The sequence below is a fragment of the Lontra canadensis genome, unplaced genomic scaffold, assembly GCF_010015895.1.
Source record: "Lontra canadensis isolate GAN:19392208 unplaced genomic scaffold, GSC_riverotter_1.0 scaffold12, whole genome shotgun sequence".
NCBI lineage: Eukaryota > Metazoa > Chordata > Mammalia > Carnivora > Mustelidae > Lontra > Lontra canadensis.
Window position 1 is genome coordinate 9,498,495 of NW_022631006.1, and position 20,328 is coordinate 9,518,822.

Sequence of the window (20,328 nt, forward strand, 5' to 3'; positions counted from 1 at the left end):
AATATTCACCTTCCCATACAACTGTTGGCTAGGAAATTTGTGTGAGGTTGTTTGTGTACGTACACAGTAAATCCAAGTGCCTTTGACTTTATGTGGGGTGACTGTTCCTTTTAGTGTGTACCCTAGCTTCTAGGTAGTTTCAGAAGTTCCGGGGTTCTTGGGTCTTCCTTATGTACTGGAGTACAGGTTGGGGTGGCAGGCTTTCCTCTGGCCCTGGTTGCTGGCTTTTCTTTGGTCATATGGATTGCTCTGCTCTGTAAGCTGGACATGGGAGAGAAAGAGGCAGAGAAGCTCTTTGGGACTCTGGCTCTTCCTGTGGCTGGGGGGAAGAGTAAAGGAAATTGGACAGGTCAGAAAAGCTTCCAGAGGTCCTTCTGAAGCTCCCAGAGCCAGTAACCCTGTGAGATGCAGGTCACTAAAACTTTCTACCTCTTTTGCAGTGGGGACCCTAGGAGTGAGGGGCACAAAATCCAGCCTTTTTATTGCTTCTCTCTTCAAGTCATTCTCTAACCCCTGCAATTGTTTAATTTCTCTGTTTTCCATCAGCATTCTGAATGCTAATCTCATAGGTACCACATGTCATAGAAATGTCACCTGAACTCCTGAATTAATAACCCCAGGATGTCAGAGGGTTCCTGGAGCAACTTTCTTACCTCTCCTGCATGGCTCTTCCTTCCCACTGCCGAATCCTGAGATTCAAGTTCATACACAAAAGTGACAGAAATTATAGTCACCTATGTAGAACCCCTCTCCTTTTTTCCATTTGTGCTCAAATACAATGGAGTAAGAATGATGATGCTATCATTAAACATATTTCATGAACTTTTTACTAAGTTTTATTTAATTGCAACACTGAACTCAATGTTTGATTGCTGAGGCATTATATACCTACACTTCACCCAGTGTGACTGGCCATTCACAACTTAAGAAATCCAAAGCAGGGGCTCCTGGGTGACTCATTGGGTTAAGCATCTGACTTTGGTTCAGGTCATGATCTCAGGGTCCTGGGATCGGGCCCTGTGTCAGGCTCTCTGCTCAGAAAGGAGTCTGCTTCCCCCTCTCCTTCTGCCCCTAATCCTGCTCATGTGTCTCCTCTCTCTCTCTCTCAAATAAATAAATAAATGAAATTTAAAAACAAAACAACTCAAAGGGGACTCTGCTAATAATCATAGATGATTTTTGTTTGAGCATTTGGTTTTGTGACTTTTCTTGTCGTGCCCTGCTGGTGCATCTTTCTCTCTGAGGAGCTCAGAAAGTGACCCTTTTGTGAGTGTGTGTTAAGGACAACACGGAACGCACTGGGTATGAGAACAGCAAGTCAGTGAGTGGGGATTAGAACCAAGTTGAAGTGAGTGCTGTTTTACTATAACTGGTTTAATTATATTATGTTAACTATACATGGTTTATCTGCCTTGCAGAATGTGCCCAAGCCTGGACACAAGAGAACAGACTCCACCCATAGCAGCAATGAGTCCGAATACACCTTTAGCTCTGAAATTGCAGAAAGCGAAGATCTGCCGTTGAGGACAGAGGTACATTTTAGATACCTGTCACTACAAGTAGGATGTGACCATGCCGTTCAGAGAGAACATTTCTACTGCAGAACAGAGCTCATTTGCCTATAAATGTAATAGTTGTTTCAAACTCTTTATATTTTGTAAGTGATCAATGGGTGCTTAATTAGCTTATTAATTATTACTTATATTTTCTTATATGTACATATATACTTATAGATTTTTTTGATCAATAGACATTTTAATTTTTAATGTAATTCTGAAAACCAGATTTTCACTTTTGTAGTTTTAACATACCCCATTACAAAAAAACACAGCCTGTTATGAATTTCAGACAGAGGCAGATTATTTTAATAATAAGTCTTTTGTCCTTGAATATTATAAATAACCAATGCCCAAGAGTTTAGCAAGACTGCTGCCTCCGTTTGATGACAGTTTTTACCAATGTAATATTTGTCCACAAAAATGTAAGAAAATAGCTCATACATCTGCCTTAGTGTTTGTGTTATGTGGTATGAAACCAAAATAGCACATTACTGTAACTCCAAGAGTACAGTGACTTTAAGTTAGATTGTTCCCAAACCAATTCTCAGATCTTCTTCTCAAACATGCTATTAGTTTCACTAATGCATAATTCAGGCACTACTCTTCTATTTTTATATCATATTCTGAGAAAATGGCCAAGTCAGAAATAGACTGCTTCTGGCAGAACAGCCAAAGAAAACTGAATGATTCTTTCCTTTCTTGTCTTAGTTTTACTCAGGAATGAAGAGTTTCTGCCATCTCGTTCTGTTCATTTTTAGGAAAAGTATCATATAGTTGGAATCATACATACAAGAACCCTAAGTTAACTTATCCAAGGTCACAGCGTGTAAGTAGCTGAGCCAGTATTCTAACCGAGGCTGTTTGAAGCCTCATGCTCTGTCTGCTTCCTTGCATCCGGTCATTTTACACTGTGATTCTCCAGTCCGTTTCTCTCTGTAGCTAACGTTAGCTTGCTGACCACTGATGGAGCAGGATGGTCACTGTACAGTGGGATAGCGGTGGTGCCAGTCATTCACTGCTGTGTAACAAACCATCCCAAACTTCAGTGGTTTCAAACCACAGCAGTTTATTCATGTTCACACTCTGAATTCTGACTGGGAGGTTCTCCTGCTGCACATGGGATGCACCTCCCTGCATCCCAGCCCAAGGAAGAGGACCTTGGGCCTCTGCAAGCAACTTCTCTGTTCAGTGGCATGGTGAATGCACTCAGACAGTGTAAGAGCAAAAAATGCCAGGTCTTGTGGGGCCAGGCCCAGAACCAGCTCTGTGTCAGTTCTGCCACATTCTAGGTCATAGCAAATTACCAGGCCAGCCCAGACTCCGTGGAAAGGGAGTAGACCTCATTTCTTGATAGGAGAAAAGACATTTGCGTTGAGAGCAATCCCTAGTAACCATCTTTGGAGACCACCCCAAAGTTAGACTTTGAAGGTTTCAGAATTACAACCTCTAGTGGATTTAGAGCCTCCGGTGGATCTGACAGTTTTAGGATTGCATCCAGTGGGTCTTCATGGGATACTCACTCCCAGCAGTCCGAGGGAAGTATGTCTACGAACTGTCAGTGCCAGTGTAACACAGCTTGAGCAACTCCTGCTAGGGCCCGGAAAGCTGTGACAGAACGGCTGTGTCCACTGCAGGTTATTTTGTATTAAAATCAGGACAAAGAGACTTATTGATATATTTGATTAAGGACATTATGTTTTTAATATCAAAAACTCTTCTGTGCTTTACCTAATTTTTACTAGTCAGTGTCTCTACTCTTTTCAAGTTTGTCCAAATTCTTAGATTTGAGGGGAGAGTTAACCTTCTTGTTTCTAATTCTCACCTGTATTTCTGCTGACTTTTTCTCAAATTAAGAGTTAGTTTAGGGGCAGCTGGGTGGCTTAGTTGGTTAAGCATCCAACACTTGATCTCTGCTCAGGTCTGATCTCAAGATTGTGGTTCAAGCCCCTTGATAGGCCCCACTCTGGGCATAGAAACTACTTAAAAAAAAGAAAAAGAGAGAGTTAGCTTAGAGTGGGATTCAGTATATTGCTCATGTGTTTTGAATAATGAAGGATGAACTGTGCTCTAGAGGTCGCAGGCAGGTCTGGAGTATTGTGTATTGTCCTTCACATGCACTAACCATCGGCAGTGGGTCATACACCTGGAAGTATCTCAGGAATGGGAAAGGCTTTTCACTGAACTAGTCGTTTTCCTCCTTGTGACTAAGTGCATGTATCTGAAATGTGGCCGGCTCTGGTTAGAAGGATTATCTTGGCCACTGGACAGACTATAATAACTCTCCTCCTTGGAACTGAGTCCGTAGCCTGAGCCTCAGTCGCTCTGTGCCTCAGTTTCCTCGTCTGTGAAGTGAGAGGCTATGATTATTATCTGACTTCAGAGTGATGTTCTGAAGATCGAGATAGTTCCTATAAAGTACATATAACAGTGTTTGATACATAGTAAGTGTCCAATAAATCCATGTTTTTGTTCTAATAAACAGGTTTCCAGAGATTGTCCTATAATTTTGATTGGGTGTGGTCAGGACCAGAAAGATAAAAATCTGTAAAACTGGTAATAGAAAAAGAGAAATTGATTATCAGAAGGGAAGTTGGGTGGGAGAGGAGTATCAGACTAAGGCTATGGCTGTGAACTTGCACTTCTGATTCCTTTGACTTCCAGGTTTGTGTTTCTCCCTGCAAGTGTTTCTCCAACAGCCAGGTTTACGGATTGCACCTAACAAAGTAAAGGAGCACCTCCTACTTTGTGTAGTATTCCCAGGTAGCTCGTTCAGAATCTGGTGCCAGGAAAATAATGGGCTTCCTCTTGGTTATGAGTTAGTTGATTTTTTTTTTTTAATTTAAAATAGGAGTTTTTCAGACTGTTTTGGAACACAGAATTCCAACTTCAGACATGTAATAATAGCAAAATTGGATATAAAAAAGAACTGATATCTTTCTAGCTTTGCCAAACCTGTGATTTGTTGTTCACAAGTCAGACTGGCACCTGCATGGCTGTTTCCCTCTGGAGAAGTCACCTGCCAGCTCCACCTGCTGTGCAGCCCTCCCATGCCCACAGCACCTCAGGGTCCAAGCATTCTTTTGGAAGCTTTGCTTCTCTCTGCTCTGTTATGCACCTTTCTTAGTAGCCATCAGCTCATTATCCCAGCTCTGCTTCTGCCCCTGAGCTTCCTCACACCCATGAAAGCCAAGTAAAGGATCACCACAACCTTCTCAGCTGTTGTTAACAATAATTCCAGAAGGACTGAAGACCTATGCTGGTAATTTTGTGAATACATTCTCTTGTCTTCTGGATTTTCCTCAGATGAGAGACCAGGATTTTTTAGGTCAGTTTCAAAGCTTCGCTCTCTTAGAAAAGGACTGGATGATAAAGTCCCTTCTTCTTTTCTCCTTTTTTTTTTTTTAAAGATTTAATTAATTTATTTGACAGAGAGATCACAAGTAGGCAGAGAGGCAGACAGTGGGGGGCGGGTTGGGGGGAAATCAAGCTCCCTGCTGAGCAGAGAGCCCAGTGTGGGGCTTGATCCCAGAACCCTGAGATCATGACCTGGGCTAAAGGCAGAGGCTTAACCTACTGACCCACCCAGGTACCCCAATAAAGTCCCTTCTAAGGAAGGAAAGGAAAGCAAAACCCCAGAAACTTCTCTGAGCCAGATGGCCCTATCTTCCTTCTTGCTCATGTGGCACTGAGAAGATCAATGCTATCTCTCTGATTAGATACATCACTACAGATAAGAATGGATACCATGCAGAGCACTCTTAAATTATTACCAGTCCTTATGCCTAAGCAATTTTGCAGTTGTCAGATAATATTTTTTTTATTCTTCCATCTCTGTAGAATTTTGTTTTTATCTAGTAGTCAACTAATTCTTTATGCAGTATTTGTTAATATCTAAAAAGTTACCCCATCCCATTTTTAAATTAAAAAAAAAATTTTTTTTCTTTTTTAGAGAGAGAATGAGTGAGCACTAGTCTGGGCAGGGTCGGGGGAAGAGGGAGAGAGAGAAAGAATCATAAGCAGGCTCCACACCCAACATGGAGCCCAACACCCCAGCTCAATCTCACAACCCTGAGATCTCATGATCTAAGCCAAAATCAAGAGTTAAATGACCGAGCCATGCAGTCTCCCCACCCTGACCCATTTAAATGAGAAGATTCCTTTTAAACAAAAATGCCCATTCAAGATTGATAGGGATGATTCCCAAATGATGATATCTTAAGTACAAAGAAGGAAGTTAGGAGGTGAAGTCTTATATTACAGTGTAAAGAAAGATAAAGTAATTAAAATTTTCAGAGACATATTCATCATTAATGGATGAACAAACATTAAAAACAGATGAATGGAATGTTTACATTGTAAATAAGCTAAAATACAAGTATTTGGGGGATGTATAGAAATGAGTTTTTATAGGAATGAAAATCTATAGTAATTTCACGTTCAGGCAGGGTATTATGTCTGTTCTGTCAGTCAGGACAGACTTTCTTCTTCTTTTTTTAAATGTCATATTAGTTACCATACGGTAGTCAGGACAGACTCTATGTAGAAGATCATATATTTAAACTTTTTCTTATTCTTGAACATTATAGAACTTGAACAAATAGTTAGGTCTAACTAGTCTGTGGGTAAATGACCTGATATCCTACAGATAAATGCCCCACTTCTTAGTTTAACTGATTCTTCTTCGATGTCTTAAAACTAGAGTAACATTTAATTTGGCACTCCTAAGAATTCACACAAGATAGCTAGGCTCCTGGGTGGCTCAGTCACTAAACTTCTGCCTTCAGCTCAGGTCATGATTCCAGAGTTCGGGGATTGAGCCCTGCATCAGGCTCGATGCTCAGCAGGAAGCCTGCTTCACCCTTTCCCACTCCCCCTGCTTGTGTTCCCTCTCTCGCTCTCTCTCTGTCAAATAAATAAATAAAAGTCTTAAAAAAAAAAACCCTGAAGATAGCTAATAAATATAAAAAAAGAATTCAACCTCAATAAAAGGCAAAGAAATGTAAATTAAAACTATAATTAAATATACTTTTGGTCTATCAATTAAGCCATTTAAAAAAATTCATAGCAGTCCTTGTTGTAGGCAAGGTGGTGGTTGCTTGATGGAAGTGTAAACTGATTTAGCAGACTTAAAAACATTAATATTTAGGTATTTATCACTAGGATATTTATTTTAGTATATTTCAATAGCAAAAAATTAGAAACAACTTCAGTGTCCATCAGTAAGATAGGTAATAGCTAAGCAAATGATGGTACGCATGTTAGTATAGCTATTAAAAATTATGGCTTCAAATACATCATAAATTTGGAAAACATTTGTTGTACAATGCCAAATTTAAAAGACAATATAAAATTATAATGAAAATATTCCAATTACTTAAATCTATAGAAAAAAGACTTGACAAAAATTATAGGTTTTCTCTGGAGATGTGATTATGGCTTTATTTTTCTTCTTTGTACTTATTTCCTAAACTTTCTATAAAAGTTTATTTGGGGGGCTGCTGGGTGGCTCAGTTGGTTAAGTGTCCAACTCTTGATTTCAGCTCAGGTCATGATATCAGAGTTGTGAGATCTGGTCCCACATTAGGCTCCACATTGGGTATGGAGCCTGCTTAAGATTCCTTCTCTCCCTCCCCCTCTGCCGTTCCTCCTCCCCTCTCTTGAAAAGAAAAAAAAAAAATTTATTTTGCTTTTGTATCTGAAAAAATCTTTTAAAAAATTGACAATTTGACGTATAAGACACACTAATCAGTTAAGAATTATACTTTGACTGGGACACCTGGGTGGTTCAGTTGGTTAAGTGTCTGCCTTCCACCTAGGTCATGATCCCAGGGTCCTGGGATTGAGTCCTACATCCAGCTCCTTGCTCAGTGGTGAACCTGCTTCTCCCTCTGCCTGCGGGTCCCCCTGCTTGTGCTCTCATTCTCTCTTTCTCTGAAAAATAAGTAACATGTTAAAAAAAATTATACTTTGTCCATCTAATTTATTGTTACTGTTCTCTCTCTTTCTAACAAAAAGAGGCAAAGAGACTCTTTATCATCTCCATTAAATCTAATGACACAATTCTTTCTCTTCTTACCTCAAAAAAGTTCAAACCCGAAGTCAACAAGGTAGAACACTTTTGGCAGTCTCAGAACTTCCATGATGGTGGTTACTCTTTCCATTTGTTCAGCTTTGATTAGTCCATCTTTATTTACGCTAGTAGCTCTCACTGTGATTCTGTTCTAGAACCAACTGACATACTTTTCAGATGCTCCTAGGTTATCTTTCACTTTATTAACATTTATTAATGTTTTAGTTTTCCAGTTTCCTCTGTATGATCTCAATATATTTATGCTGGCACTTCACCATTTCAAAAATCATTTTTCCTGAATAGAAAAGTAGTCATGCTCATTGTAAACAATTCAAATACAGAATGTGTAAAGGAGAAAATGAAACTTTCCCATAGTACCTCCCATTCCCCAAGATAACCACTGATGGCCTTCTAGATTTCTGTATGCCATGTTCTAGGTATATTTAACTGTCATGTGCAGGGACATTTGGGTGGCTCAGTTGGTTAAGTCACTGCCTTTGGCTCAGGTCATGATCCCAGGGTGCTGGGATTGAGCCCCGGGTTGGGCTCCCTGCTCAGTGGGAAGTCTGCTTCTCCATCTCCCTCTGCCTGCTGCTCCCCTGCTTGTGCTCTCTCTTTGTCAAATAATAAATAAGGTCTTTAAAAAAATTTTTTTAAAAGTCACGTGCATTTGATTTTTTAACAAAAATAAGATCATAATATAAGTAGTGGCTAGCAACTTGTGTATTCCACTTAATAATTTTATCTAGGATATATTTATCCACTCATATATATCTATTTACATTTTTAACAGCTATAAAATATTTTAGTTTGATTACACTATAGTTTAAGCACTCTTCTATTGATTGACATGTGGGTTTTTTCCAGTTTTTTACAATTATAAAAAATGCTGCAGTGAACATCTTTTTCCATACATTCTTGTGTACTTATGTAAGAATTTTTGTAGGATAGTTCTTAAATGTATATTGTTAGGTTAAAGGGCATACACTTTTAAATTTTAATAAATACAGCTAACTTGCCCTTTTAAAAGGCCTACTTATGCTTCCACACGTATTATCTAAGACACTGTTACTTACACATGGCACTATTGATCTTTGCCAATTTGACAGGGGAAAAGTAGCACCTCACTGTTTAATTTGCATACCTCTACTCATTAGCTCTGTGTGTGGACATGTCATTCTTTGGCCATGTATATTTCTTCCGTAAGCTAGCCTGACTTTCTATTGCACTGGTCATTATTTCCGCATTGGCTTGACCATCTTCTGATTCTGGGGTTTAGGAGCCAAGTGAGAAGAAGGTGCCTCTGGACATGTCACTGTTCCTCAAGCTTCAGAAGAGGGTCACAGAGCTGGAGCAGGAGAAGCAGGTGATGCAGGATGAGCTGGACCGCAAGGAGGAGCAGGTGCTGCGCAGCAAAGCCAAGGTGCGCGAAGCCCCACCCTAAGGCCACCTGCAGACTCAGCTCTGGGCGTGGCTTGTCCTGCAGCTCAGCCCACAAGTACTTTATCCCTACAGCGTTTGATTCGTGTTGCCAGGGCTAAATTCTCCTCACTGTTTTCTGCAGAGCAAAGAAATACTGAGTGAAAATGTGACAGTTAGGGGTGCCTGGGTGGCTCAGTGGGTTAAGCCTCTGCCTTTGGCTCATGTCATGATCTCAGGGTCCTGGGATCGAGCCCCACATCGGGCTCTCTGCTCCGCAGGGAGCCTGCTTCCTCCTCTCTCTCTGCCTACCTCTCTGCCTACTTGTGATCTCTCTCTCTCTCTTTCTCTCTGTTAAATAAATAAATAAATAAATAAGTAAAATCTTTTTTTAAAAAGTGACAATTGAAGTATAACTACTTACTTATAAAGTTTTTAACTCTACACTTTCCCTAGGAAGAAGAAAGACCACAAATTAGAGGTGCAGAACTGGAATATGAGTCACTCAAGGTAATGGAAGTTTCTGCCCAAGGCTTCGAATATCTTGTTTTAGCAAGCGACCTGCTCAGAGTTTCTCTTTTTCACAGAGAACATCCTTAAAGGCACCCAAGGTTCTAGCTTCACCCTTATTCAGGCATTACTTCTAGGCTTGTGTTGTTTCTTTTTGTAGAATCTCTTCCATATAAGCTTGAGTTCAGTCTAAGCAGAAACGGAAGCAGTGGCCACCATTTGAGGCTATAGAACGTAGTAAAGGACATTGCTTCTAGTGACAGACTGCCTGGGTTCAGATGCTAGATCTGCCATTATATGGCTGTAAGCAAGTTATGTATCTTTTCTGTGCCCCAGTTTTCTCATCTATGAAATGGGGATAATGATACTGTTTATAAGACTGTCATGAGGATTATATAAAGTATTTCATATAAACTACTTAGAATAATGCCCAGCATGTAGTAAGTACCCAGCAAATGTTGGCTGCGATCATTATGCTCATCATTTTTAAATGCCTTTACTGTACATATCAGCTCTAATTCTTTTTTTTTTTATTACCATATAATGTATTATTAGCCCCAGGGGTACAGGTCTGTGAATCGTCAGGCTTACACACTTCACAGCACTCACCATAGCACATACTATCCCCAATGTCCATAACCCAGCCACCCTCTCCCTACATCCCTCCCCCCCGGCAACCTAGCTCTAATTCTTACAGTAATCCTGCAAGTCAGTATTTTAGTTCTCATTTTACAGATAAGGAAATTGAGGTTAAGAGATACAAGTAACTGCCCTAAGATCACCCCACTAGGAACTGACAGGAACAGGATGTGAACATACATATCTTTGGCACGTATGTTTAGAGCACACTCTAACCACCAAACCCCACTGAAACTATGTACTTATAGAGAAAGATAGCTAGGTATTAGTTTGCTAGGTATTAGAGTGAGATGTATTCTAACTTATTTTTTAGCAACTGTTGGGAGGAGAAAGATGAAGGTAGAGAATTGTCTCCTTAATGGTTGAAGGCAAAGGCTATCTAGCTGGTACTATGTGTCCAAGAGCAGCTGAACATGGGAAAGACTCTGATTAGGAAGGAACAGGAGTTCCTGGAATACAAAGCATCTTGGGTAACCCAAGAGTTGAGGTATCAAACAAACAAACAAGAGCCCATTCCTGCGTATAGAATAGGTTGTGGGCACCTGGTGGGCTCAGTTGGTAAGGCATGTGACTCTTGATCTTAGGGTCGTAAGTTCAAGCCTCACGGTGGGCGTAGAGTTTACTTTAAAATATAAATAAATAAAATAAATAAAAATAAAATCAGGATAGATTGTTCTTTACTAGGCTTCTTCCTTTGCTCCCCAGAATTAGAACTTTTTGAGCCCTGTGAAGTTTGAGCTATCAGGTTATCAGCTAGCAAGGCACCTCCAGCTTTAAAAGTTTTCTAGGTTGTTAATTAAATTATTAGTTTTAAATTTATCTTTTTCAGACATTTTCTGCTTGTGTTTATTTTTTACTGTTTTCTCCTTTTGCAAACTATAGTCTAGAACAGCTAGAAAACTACAGTGAGGTTTATGATTATAGCCAAGTCTAAGAGTTAGAAAAGCCACAAAATAGTGTAAGGAAACTCATTATTTTAAGCACTTACGTGTATTTAAGAATTCCTACGGTCCCGCTGAACTGTCGTGAGGATGTTTGTGGGTTTTTGTTTTTTTTTTTTTCAGTAATATTACTTCAAGTCTAGTCCTGATACATTGTTTCCTAATAGTGTGACATGGAACATAATTTACATTAATAGGACCCTGTCATCTGTGGATTTGCCACTTCCATGGTCTGGAACTGCTGATTATGGCTTCCTTTTGAGGCCAAGTAACATTGGTATAGAGAATGCCTGTCCTCCATGCTCTCCAACCCACAGTTCCTTTATCAACCCCTTCCCTTGAAGATAGTTAGAACTCTTCATTTAATAAATTTAATAAATACTTGACTAATAATACATCATATTTACTTTACAGTTTGAAAAGTTTTTCCTACACCTTATCTTATTTAGTCATTGTCACGACTTGTGAGATAAGTTATTTCCTTTTTAAAGATTATTAAACTGAGGCTTAGAACAGTTAAGAGATTTACTATCAACTTGTAGAGTCTGGTCTTGAATCTAGGTCTCCAGACAGAAGAAAACTTTCTAAACACCCTAAGTTCCTATCGTCATTTGTTTGAAAATCAATTTTTACCCCCCAAATACTATTTTAAAATACCCTGATGTGCCCTTCACCCTCTCTAAATTATAACATGAATAAATTTGTTGTTCCTTCAATAAAAGTTCTGCTTAGGTAGTGATTATGCTTGCAGAGAAAGAAAAGGGTAGCAGCAAAGGGTCATCTCTTATATTCTGTCTCTCTCTTGCCTTTTGTACCCTTTGTCTAGAGGAGCGGCTCATGCGGTGGGTCATACAAGACAAGGATCAGATGGAATGGGATGGCACAGGCCAACAGAATGGGAGTAGTATTGTCATCTCCAGTACTTTTCCATCTGCCTGTCTCACACAAAAATGGACAAATAAAGACATTCTTTGTAGTATGTTAAAAATTGAAGCCCAGATTGGCGGGTGGGGGTCAAGTCAGAGTTCCCAAGTATTAGCTCAGTATTTCTCAAAATGTGGTCCCTGGGCCAGCAGCATCAATATCACATGGTAACTTATTGGAAATGCACATTTTTGGGCCTCATACCAGACTTCTTGAATCAGAAACTCTGGGGGTTGGGCCACGCAATCTGCCCTCCAAGTGACTCTGCTGCACTTTAAAGTTTGGGGATCCCTGCATCGGAGCTCAGTGTCCAAGTAAAGACGTTCATGTTTTCTGTTGCAGAAGTGAGCAATACAAATCGGATTACTAGTTGGTGGGAGACTGGCGAAAGGAAGGATCCTTTATTTTCACATAATAATAGATTACTTCATGAAAGAAAAGATTATATATTCTTACACTAGAAAAAGAAACTACAGATAGTTTTATGTAAACTGTTGAGAGTTCTGGTATGGTACTCTAAACCCAAGGTGGCTTCTCTGTTAAGAAACAATAAAATATTTTATCTTTTATATGTAGAAGTGTCTCACTTCTACTACCATAATGCCTTGTGGAATGTGCTAAACAAGGCAGCATGGAGCTTTCAAATGCCTGTCTGCTTCACCCTTCCCCAGCCAGTACCCTGAGATATTTGTATTTTGGTGTCAGAACTCTATTCTGGGTTCCCATTGCCGCTGTTTGAGCAGAGTGTACAGAGGGCAGTGCGAACTGGTGACAGGAGGATGGCTGGTAGAATGTGAAAGTATGGAGGGGTAAGGGTAAGTATGGCCATCTGGATGACACAAGGAGCCCATCCTTTCCTCCCACCCACCTCCCAAGATGACTTCTGCCAGCAACTTCACAAGCCTGTCATACACATGTCAGAGTAGTTTGAAAAATACACTGGTTGTCATCAAAACACTAAATGGAATTGTATTAGTTTAATGATATGGTAATTTTTAAATTCAAAGTTACAAGTCCAAGATTTCAGTGGTCTTTCCATTCTGTTTTACAAAGGAAATAAAAGGATGCTACTTAACATTTCAGGGTTCTGTTCATTTGAGCCATTCAGTAGAAACCACCTGACCAGCTGAACTCTCATACTTGCCCTTATATTTACCTGCAAACAAAACCTGGGCTTCTGAGGACTGGGCTGAACTCTCCCCTTGGGACTCAGCAATCTCTCCAGGCCTGTGACCACACCCAAGGCAAGCCCAGAATAAATGTGACTCTGGAATTTGGGTTGATGAGCAAACTGCCATTCACCTTGCTCAATGGCACCTGATGTCAGCTTTCTTAATTTGCAGAACAGAGTTCCCATTACAGCCTGGCAAGCCGTTTACCACGGTACCTCTGACAGTCTTTTCCAGCACAACTCCACCATCTTGAGGGCACATGAGTATTCCAATGTAAAGTTGAGGATAACAGCAGTGAACTATTCTTTGTCTCTTCATACAGCGTCAAGAGCTGGAATCAGAAAATAAAAAACTGAAAAATGAGCTAAACGAGCTACGCAAGGCCCTTAGTGAGAAAAGTGCCCCAGAGGTGACTGCTCCAGGCGCACCAGCCTACCGTGTCCTCATGGAGCAGCTGACCTCCGTGAGTGAGGAGCTTGATGTCCGCAAGGAGGAAGTCCTCATCTTGAGGTCTCAGCTGGTGAGCCAGAAGGAGGCCATCCAACCCAAGGTAAGCACGAGCAAGTGACCAAAGTGAGTGTCTGGGGCCTGGCCTCTTTCTTTTTATCCTTTCCCTCCAATTTATAATGAAGCAAATGCGAGCATTTTTAGTCTAATTAGCATTTAGTCTAAAGGATATTGTCATTAAAAAAAAATCTCAGTGTTGCTTTAAAACTGTTGCAAATGCCAATTACAGTGAGCAAAAAATAAATGAAATCCCAGATGATCTTCCAAGTGTCATATCTCACTCATGAGCAAAGGGCTTTTAAAATTAATCTTTAAGTAGTACTCTGGCCATGATAACTTTTCATCAGAAGTAAAATTCGGGGGGGCGCCTGGGTGGCTCAGTTGTTAAGCATCTGCCTTTGGCTCAGGTCATGATCCCAGGGTCCTGGGATTGAGTCCCGAATCGGACTCCCTGCTAGGTAGGAAACCTGCTTCTCCCTCTCCCACTCCCCCTACTTCTGTTCCTTCTCTCATTGTATGTCTCTCTCTCTCTGTCAAACAAACAAACAAATAAATAAATAAATCTTTTTTTAAAGAAAGTAAAATTCGGGGTTCCTGGCCGGCTCAGTCAGAAGAGCATGTAATTCTTGATCTTGGGTTCATGAGTTCAAGCCCCACGTTAGGTGTACAGATTACTTAAATGAATAAATCAAATACATAAACTTTTTTTAAAAAGCAAAATACTGTTAAGTACAAATATCCATAAATTGTCTTGCTGTGGGAAGGCATTAAATATGACTTTAAAATTACTTGTTGAAAATAGCCCATTTAACTAGAAAGATAACATATAAAAGGGTTAGAAATGAGATCAATGAGTAGAAGTTTCATGGAGATGATTTCTGCTGACTCTAGGGGAATTTCTGCCTAAAAGGGGAAGCTAACCCAATTGGGGAGGGGCTGTGTGTAGTGATTCAACAGAAAGGAACCCATGCCAGAAGGTAGAGATGGCCCTCCAGAGTCCTTCCTGCACTCAGGTATGAGACCCAGCACTGTCATGTATTAGTAAAAAATGGGCCTTTTTGTCATTTGCCATCAGAGGGACTCTGGGTAATCATCTTAAAGCCTGGCCTGTGTCCCTGCCCATGTTCATGCAGCAAATAAAGTGTTACCAAGAATTAGACAATCAAGTATCCCAGCTGCATGACATACCACATAAAAAATGACTATGATACCTAATGAACTAGAAGATTTGAGAGTACTTCTCTTAGAAATGGTAGTTCTGCCTGTGGTTAAAATGCTGAAACTGCATGCAACATTTGGATTTGAGAACAGCAGCTCATATCTGAGATCAGCACTGATCCAGAAAATATCAAATTCTGAAAACAAGATATTTGTGACTAAGCTTGGAAGGGAAAAAGCATCCCAGGAATTAGTGGAGTTACATAAAGGAATGGACTTTCTTATTTTAAAACAAATCTCAAACCCATTCAGTCTGAAATGAGAAGATTCTGAAAGGGGAATCTCTCCTTGGCCTGGCCCTGTACGCGTCTCCTTCCCCAAGGCTGTCTCAGTTTGGTTCCCATGACTACCACTGTGGTTGGGCCTTGAGATCGAAGACTCTGTCTGCATACCAGCTGGAGCAGAGTCCAAAACTCACCATTCCATTCTCTGGTTCCCTTGTGACAAAGTGGTGTTCTCACAAGAAACTTGAGTTAAAGTTAAGGGAAAGGAAAAGAAAAATGAACCAAGGGGCATAAAAACAATCCAGCTAACAGAGCACATAGCTCTGGTATCACATGTTCTCACTCACCCAGCTCACAGCTAGCTGGTCTCTAGCCCCTAAAATGGACTGGTCCTGTCTCACCAACACCCCTGCTCTCCAACTTGTTCTTTGCTAAGAAAAAGGCCCATGACACAGATGGAGACCTTTCAAACCCATGGCTGTCTGTTCTACTCAGCTTCTAGTCCAAGACACTCATCCTTGCACAACTCCTTTGCAGGGCAGTAGTGAGTGACGCCCACTGAGGTAGGTGGTAATCCAGCCCAGCCAATCTAGTTCATCTACCTTGCCTCTCTGAGTATTCTGGAAGGCTTCACTTGGACAAATGACCTCCTATCAGAGCTTTATTGTAACTCTCACACACCTGGATAAGAATTTTACCCATATACGTCAGCAAGAGGGTCATTTTCTCACATACTCACAAACTGGAAAAACCAAAACAACTCAAAAAGAATTTCAAACACTTGTTCTTGAAAATTGAGAATTATCACATAAATATTTATATTAATGTCTACCATATGCTGGTTCCATGAATGCTAATTTTGGGGTTCTTATGGTTTGCTTTTCTCTTTCATTGATGGGTTATTTATGGAACTAAAGGTTTATTATTTTCTCCATTTGTTTTTGTGCTTGCTGACTTGTGATTTTCAGGATGACAAGGTAATTATAAAATTTTCAAAAAAAATTTAGTAAATACTTCTATTTAATACTAAATTTTAATTTATAAGTATTCACCCCAAATATGCAATTGATGCCTCTGGCCACCAAGGTTTTTTTTGTTTTTGTTTTTGTTTTTTTTGTTTTGTTTTGTTTTGGGTTTTTTTTTATATTTACAAGTTGATTTCCTATTTGAGCCCTCTCTGTGGCAGTGGAAAAATATGGGTGTAGTAGGTTTCAGTTTGGATCACAAGGAGATCTCCATGATTTCTAATTCATAGTCCGTTCTCTCACGCACTCTAGCAGTAATGGTAGGCCATCCACACACATGGGGGCCCAGGATAAGAGTCCCTTAACTTGGAGCACACCCAAAAGCATAGCTGTCCTACACTTCTGTCGAGCAACTGTGGATTTGTTGGCCAAGGGTGAGAAGGAGCCTCAGGAGTAGAGAACACACTTCCTGGGAAGGGTAGGATTTTCCTACATGGTGCAATCGTTTCTAAACTTCTGGTCACTGGCTTGGGGGAGACAGACTTTCAGCTGTGAGTTAGGAATGTCCTAGTGCTGGTGGTCCATGTCTGATTCCATGCCCCAACCACCAGTTCTTAGGTAAGGTAGGCAAAATGGGGAAAAGGCTGGCTGCTTACCGTCAGGAAAACAGCATATCAAGAAGCTCATCTTTCCTTTAGATTAGTTAATATAGGATCAAGTTACCTAATTTATTGAAAGTTCAAAAGTACATCATGTAGGTCTTCAGATATCAGAAAATACATACAGCATTATTTAATATAGGGACTGGGTCTTTGAGAGTTGCTATTTAGATGTTAAAAATCTGAGTATGGTCCTTGTAGGATAGAAAAATTTTCTTTCACAGAAAGAAAAAAATTTTCTATGAAAGATATACTAAAATATATATAAATCGTAGCTAAAGAAAATGCTTCATGTGGTGCCTAGGGAAAGATTTTTAAAATTCAGTAAAATATAAGCTCTTGTTAATAGCTTTATCAGATTATATTTGGTCTTCTCTGAGGATGCATTTATAAGCTCACAAAAAGACACTATAAGGAGAAAAGTGGGATTTTTTTTTTTAAGTATATTTCTTATCAAGAACTGGTCTTGAACTTATCTCAGAACTGGTCTGTAAGATCATGTTTTTTGAAGTATATTCTATTAAGTTCATTGTGAGATCTGCCTTTGGACCAAACATTGACTACCAGATCAGACATATACTATTTAGACAAATAGAATGGATTCTTGGGTCCTAACATGTATTATTCTCTAGAGGCTATCAAGCAGTAGTGCTTAGTCTGTTCTTGCCCTGGTTTAGGAGATACAGAGAGTAGCTGAGTAGAAGCAAGATTTGGAAATTATGTTGGTTGTCAGATTAGACCAAAAAGGAAAAATTAAAAAAGGAAGTAAAGATGTTAGCAGAAAAGTGCTTTTTATATAAAATCATTGGTAATGCTGACCTGCCAGAAATGTATTTCAAAAACTTATGTGCCATGCTATAATGTAACAGAGAAGAAAGAGTTGAATAACGGCAGATGGTAGATATTTACAAGGAGCTAAATCCTTCCCGTTTATATATATATCTAAATATGTGAGAAAAAACTTCTAATTTTGCTAAAGCATATCATCTACCTTTTTGTACTGAGTTTTTAATTGAATAATGAGCTTTATGTCAAACTTTACAGTGTTTTACTGGGGCATTTGTTTTATTATAACTAGATGGGAAGTAGTGGAAAGAAGAGCTTCTGTTCTTTGTTCATTCAATAGTTGCTTGGTTTAGCCGGTTATTGTTCTAATGCTTTGTGTATACTTGGAAATATATCTATATTTTCATATATGAAGTATATATACATATATTGTGTGTGTATATACACACACACATAGATGCACACACACATACGCACACACATTGAAGTATATATATTATAATAGCATAGACCAATTATCAGACAAGGACACCAAGGGACTACTTAATGGAATATATACATATTTGAAATAGATATATATTTCACATAATGTAAAACACACACTGCCCATCAGTGATTTTATTTACAGGACAGTAGTACTCTAGAATCTCACCACCTTTATAGCAGAGCTAGAGGGATTTTCAAGGGAGGAACTGAAGGTGCCTCTTTCTCTTAACTGCCTATGCCCGACCCTCCCATGGAGTTGCACGGGGCTAGGCTGGTGCTCTGGTGGGACAGAGATATGGAGGAATGCATAAATCCCCTATTCTGGAGGAAAAAATTGTTGTCTGTGGTCCAGATTTTGAGCTGACTGTGTTAATGTGGAAATGTGTTGTTTTCCTCTTCAGAACACAATGACAGATTCCACAATACTTTTGGAAGATGTACAAAAAATGAAAGATAAGGGTGAAATAGCCCAAGCATACATTGGTTTGAAAGAAACGAACAGGTAAGTCCATTCTCTTTTTATTCATTTTAGTTTAATCATAATCATGTATATCTTTGGACTTTAAGCCAGCCTCTTGTATAGTAAGTCAAAGTGTTTATGTATTGCTTTATTAGAGATCCGCTGACCTTGAGAGGGAATTCAAGGTTTCCAACATGTTTCCAGTTAAAATCTTATTTTTAATATAAGGTAGCATTATTGATGAGAGTTGTCAGGGGGGATGTTGTTTACATCAAGGGATTATATTTCTGTATATTTAGAGTTTCCATCTTGAGAAGAAAACCAGTTGCTCACTGTCGAACTGTCTTGGGTAGTCACTTCCACTTTTTGTTCAGGATGGTGGGTTATTTGTGAATCCCAGTTGGTAGGGACAACTTTAGCTTTCAGTAATGAAATCTGGTGAGGAAAGAAGTAATGAAGTATCTGAAATCAACTCACTGTTGGCCATATCATTCTACAAGTGTACCATGACTTCTAGGACGGGACCCTGACATTTAAGATCAAGTATTTGTCACATTTCCTAAGGTGTTCTGAGAAAAATCCTAACCCTAGTTTTATCCTATTTACTGTAAACACAAGTGAAGTTACAGACGGCACTTAGCTCAGTCACTGTACACCTAAGAGCCTCGGTAGGCTGCTGAGGGTGCAGGATTTGCACCTAAATGATGAAACTTTATCGAAGACTTTCTCTGTAGCTGAGATGATCACCAAGTGATGGCTCATCTCTGGAATTCCTTCAGTCTTCCTATCAAACCACTTCCCAACCGAGCCTCCGTGCCTTCGGACTCTGAACTTACAGGCTACATGCTTAAGAAAACATGGCCAATGATGAGCACAGAGAAGGACAGTTCTGGGATTTGTGTAGTTAGTGTGCGGTCTAAGTCTCCTGATGTGTAGTATCAGGACTGGTGTATAGAAATACATGTTGCCAAAGCAACATGTAAGGTACTTATTACCTTGTTTTATGGGTGAGAATGGAGAATGCTTAAAAAGTATTTGATTAACCTTAAAAATTTTAATTTATGATATAAATTATAAGCATATCTTCTATCTAAGAGTGTATTAGTATAGGAAGAGCTCTATTACCCTGTCTGTCCATGCACTCTACTTTTTAGTCACCAGATAATGGATCGCATACCTGTTTCATGCTCAGCCCTATGTTACACACTGGGAATATAGCAGTAAGGAAGGTAAATGCAGTTCCTATCTTCACAGAGTTTGTAGACTGTTGGGGAGGTAACCAAGACAATTTCGACTTCACTCCAATGACAGTCAAAGTTGTTGAAATGTTTTAAATAGGAGAATGATATGATATTGGAATTTTAGAGCTGGCCCTGGTTTTTATGTTAGAGAATAGATTATAGTAGAAAAAGGTTGAAGGCATAAAGACCAGTTAGGAAGCTCTTACTGTAATTGAATGACTAATTACAGTGACTTGACTTGGTTGGTGGCTGTTGAGACTGAGAGAAATGGGACACTTTGAAAGATACGTAAGATACCTAAGATGAGATCAGTAAGCCTTGTGGCTTGGATTTGTGAGTGAGAGATAGAGAATCCTAGAGGGTCTGTGGTGAATACTTGGTTGGATGTGGTAATACCGTTTCATGATCCTGGGTCTGCAGTGTGGGGAGGCACAGGGTGGAGATGATCAGTAGATTTATAAATAATGAATTCAACAAGCTAGGAAGACATCTAAGGAGAGAAACCCATTAGGCAGTTGAACATCTAGATCTGGAATTGGAGAGGTATG

The 20,328-nt window shown here is 39.6% G+C and overlaps 1 protein-coding gene across 7 annotated transcripts in view; it reads left to right on the forward strand.

The window, feature by feature from the left end:
• The window catches only part of MYO5A (myosin VA), a 185,942-nt gene that overhangs the window by 138,449 nt on the left and 27,165 nt on the right, over nucleotides 1-20,328 (forward strand). For 4 of the 7 annotated variants that reach the window (XM_032856449.1, XM_032856451.1, XM_032856452.1 and 1 more), the window contains exons 25-30: nucleotides 1,419-1,532; nucleotides 8,909-9,052; nucleotides 9,505-9,558; nucleotides 13,557-13,784; nucleotides 16,152-16,160; nucleotides 18,481-18,581. In XM_032856449.1, the coding sequence (XP_032712340.1) occupies nucleotides 1,419-1,532; nucleotides 8,909-9,052; nucleotides 9,505-9,558; nucleotides 13,557-13,784; nucleotides 16,152-16,160; nucleotides 18,481-18,581 (650 nt within the window). The remainder of the gene's footprint in view (nucleotides 1-1,418; nucleotides 1,533-8,908; nucleotides 9,053-9,504; nucleotides 9,559-13,556; nucleotides 13,785-16,151; nucleotides 16,161-18,480; nucleotides 18,582-20,328) is intronic. The other 3 variants (XM_032856450.1, XM_032856453.1, XM_032856455.1) reach the window with 1 other exon arrangement.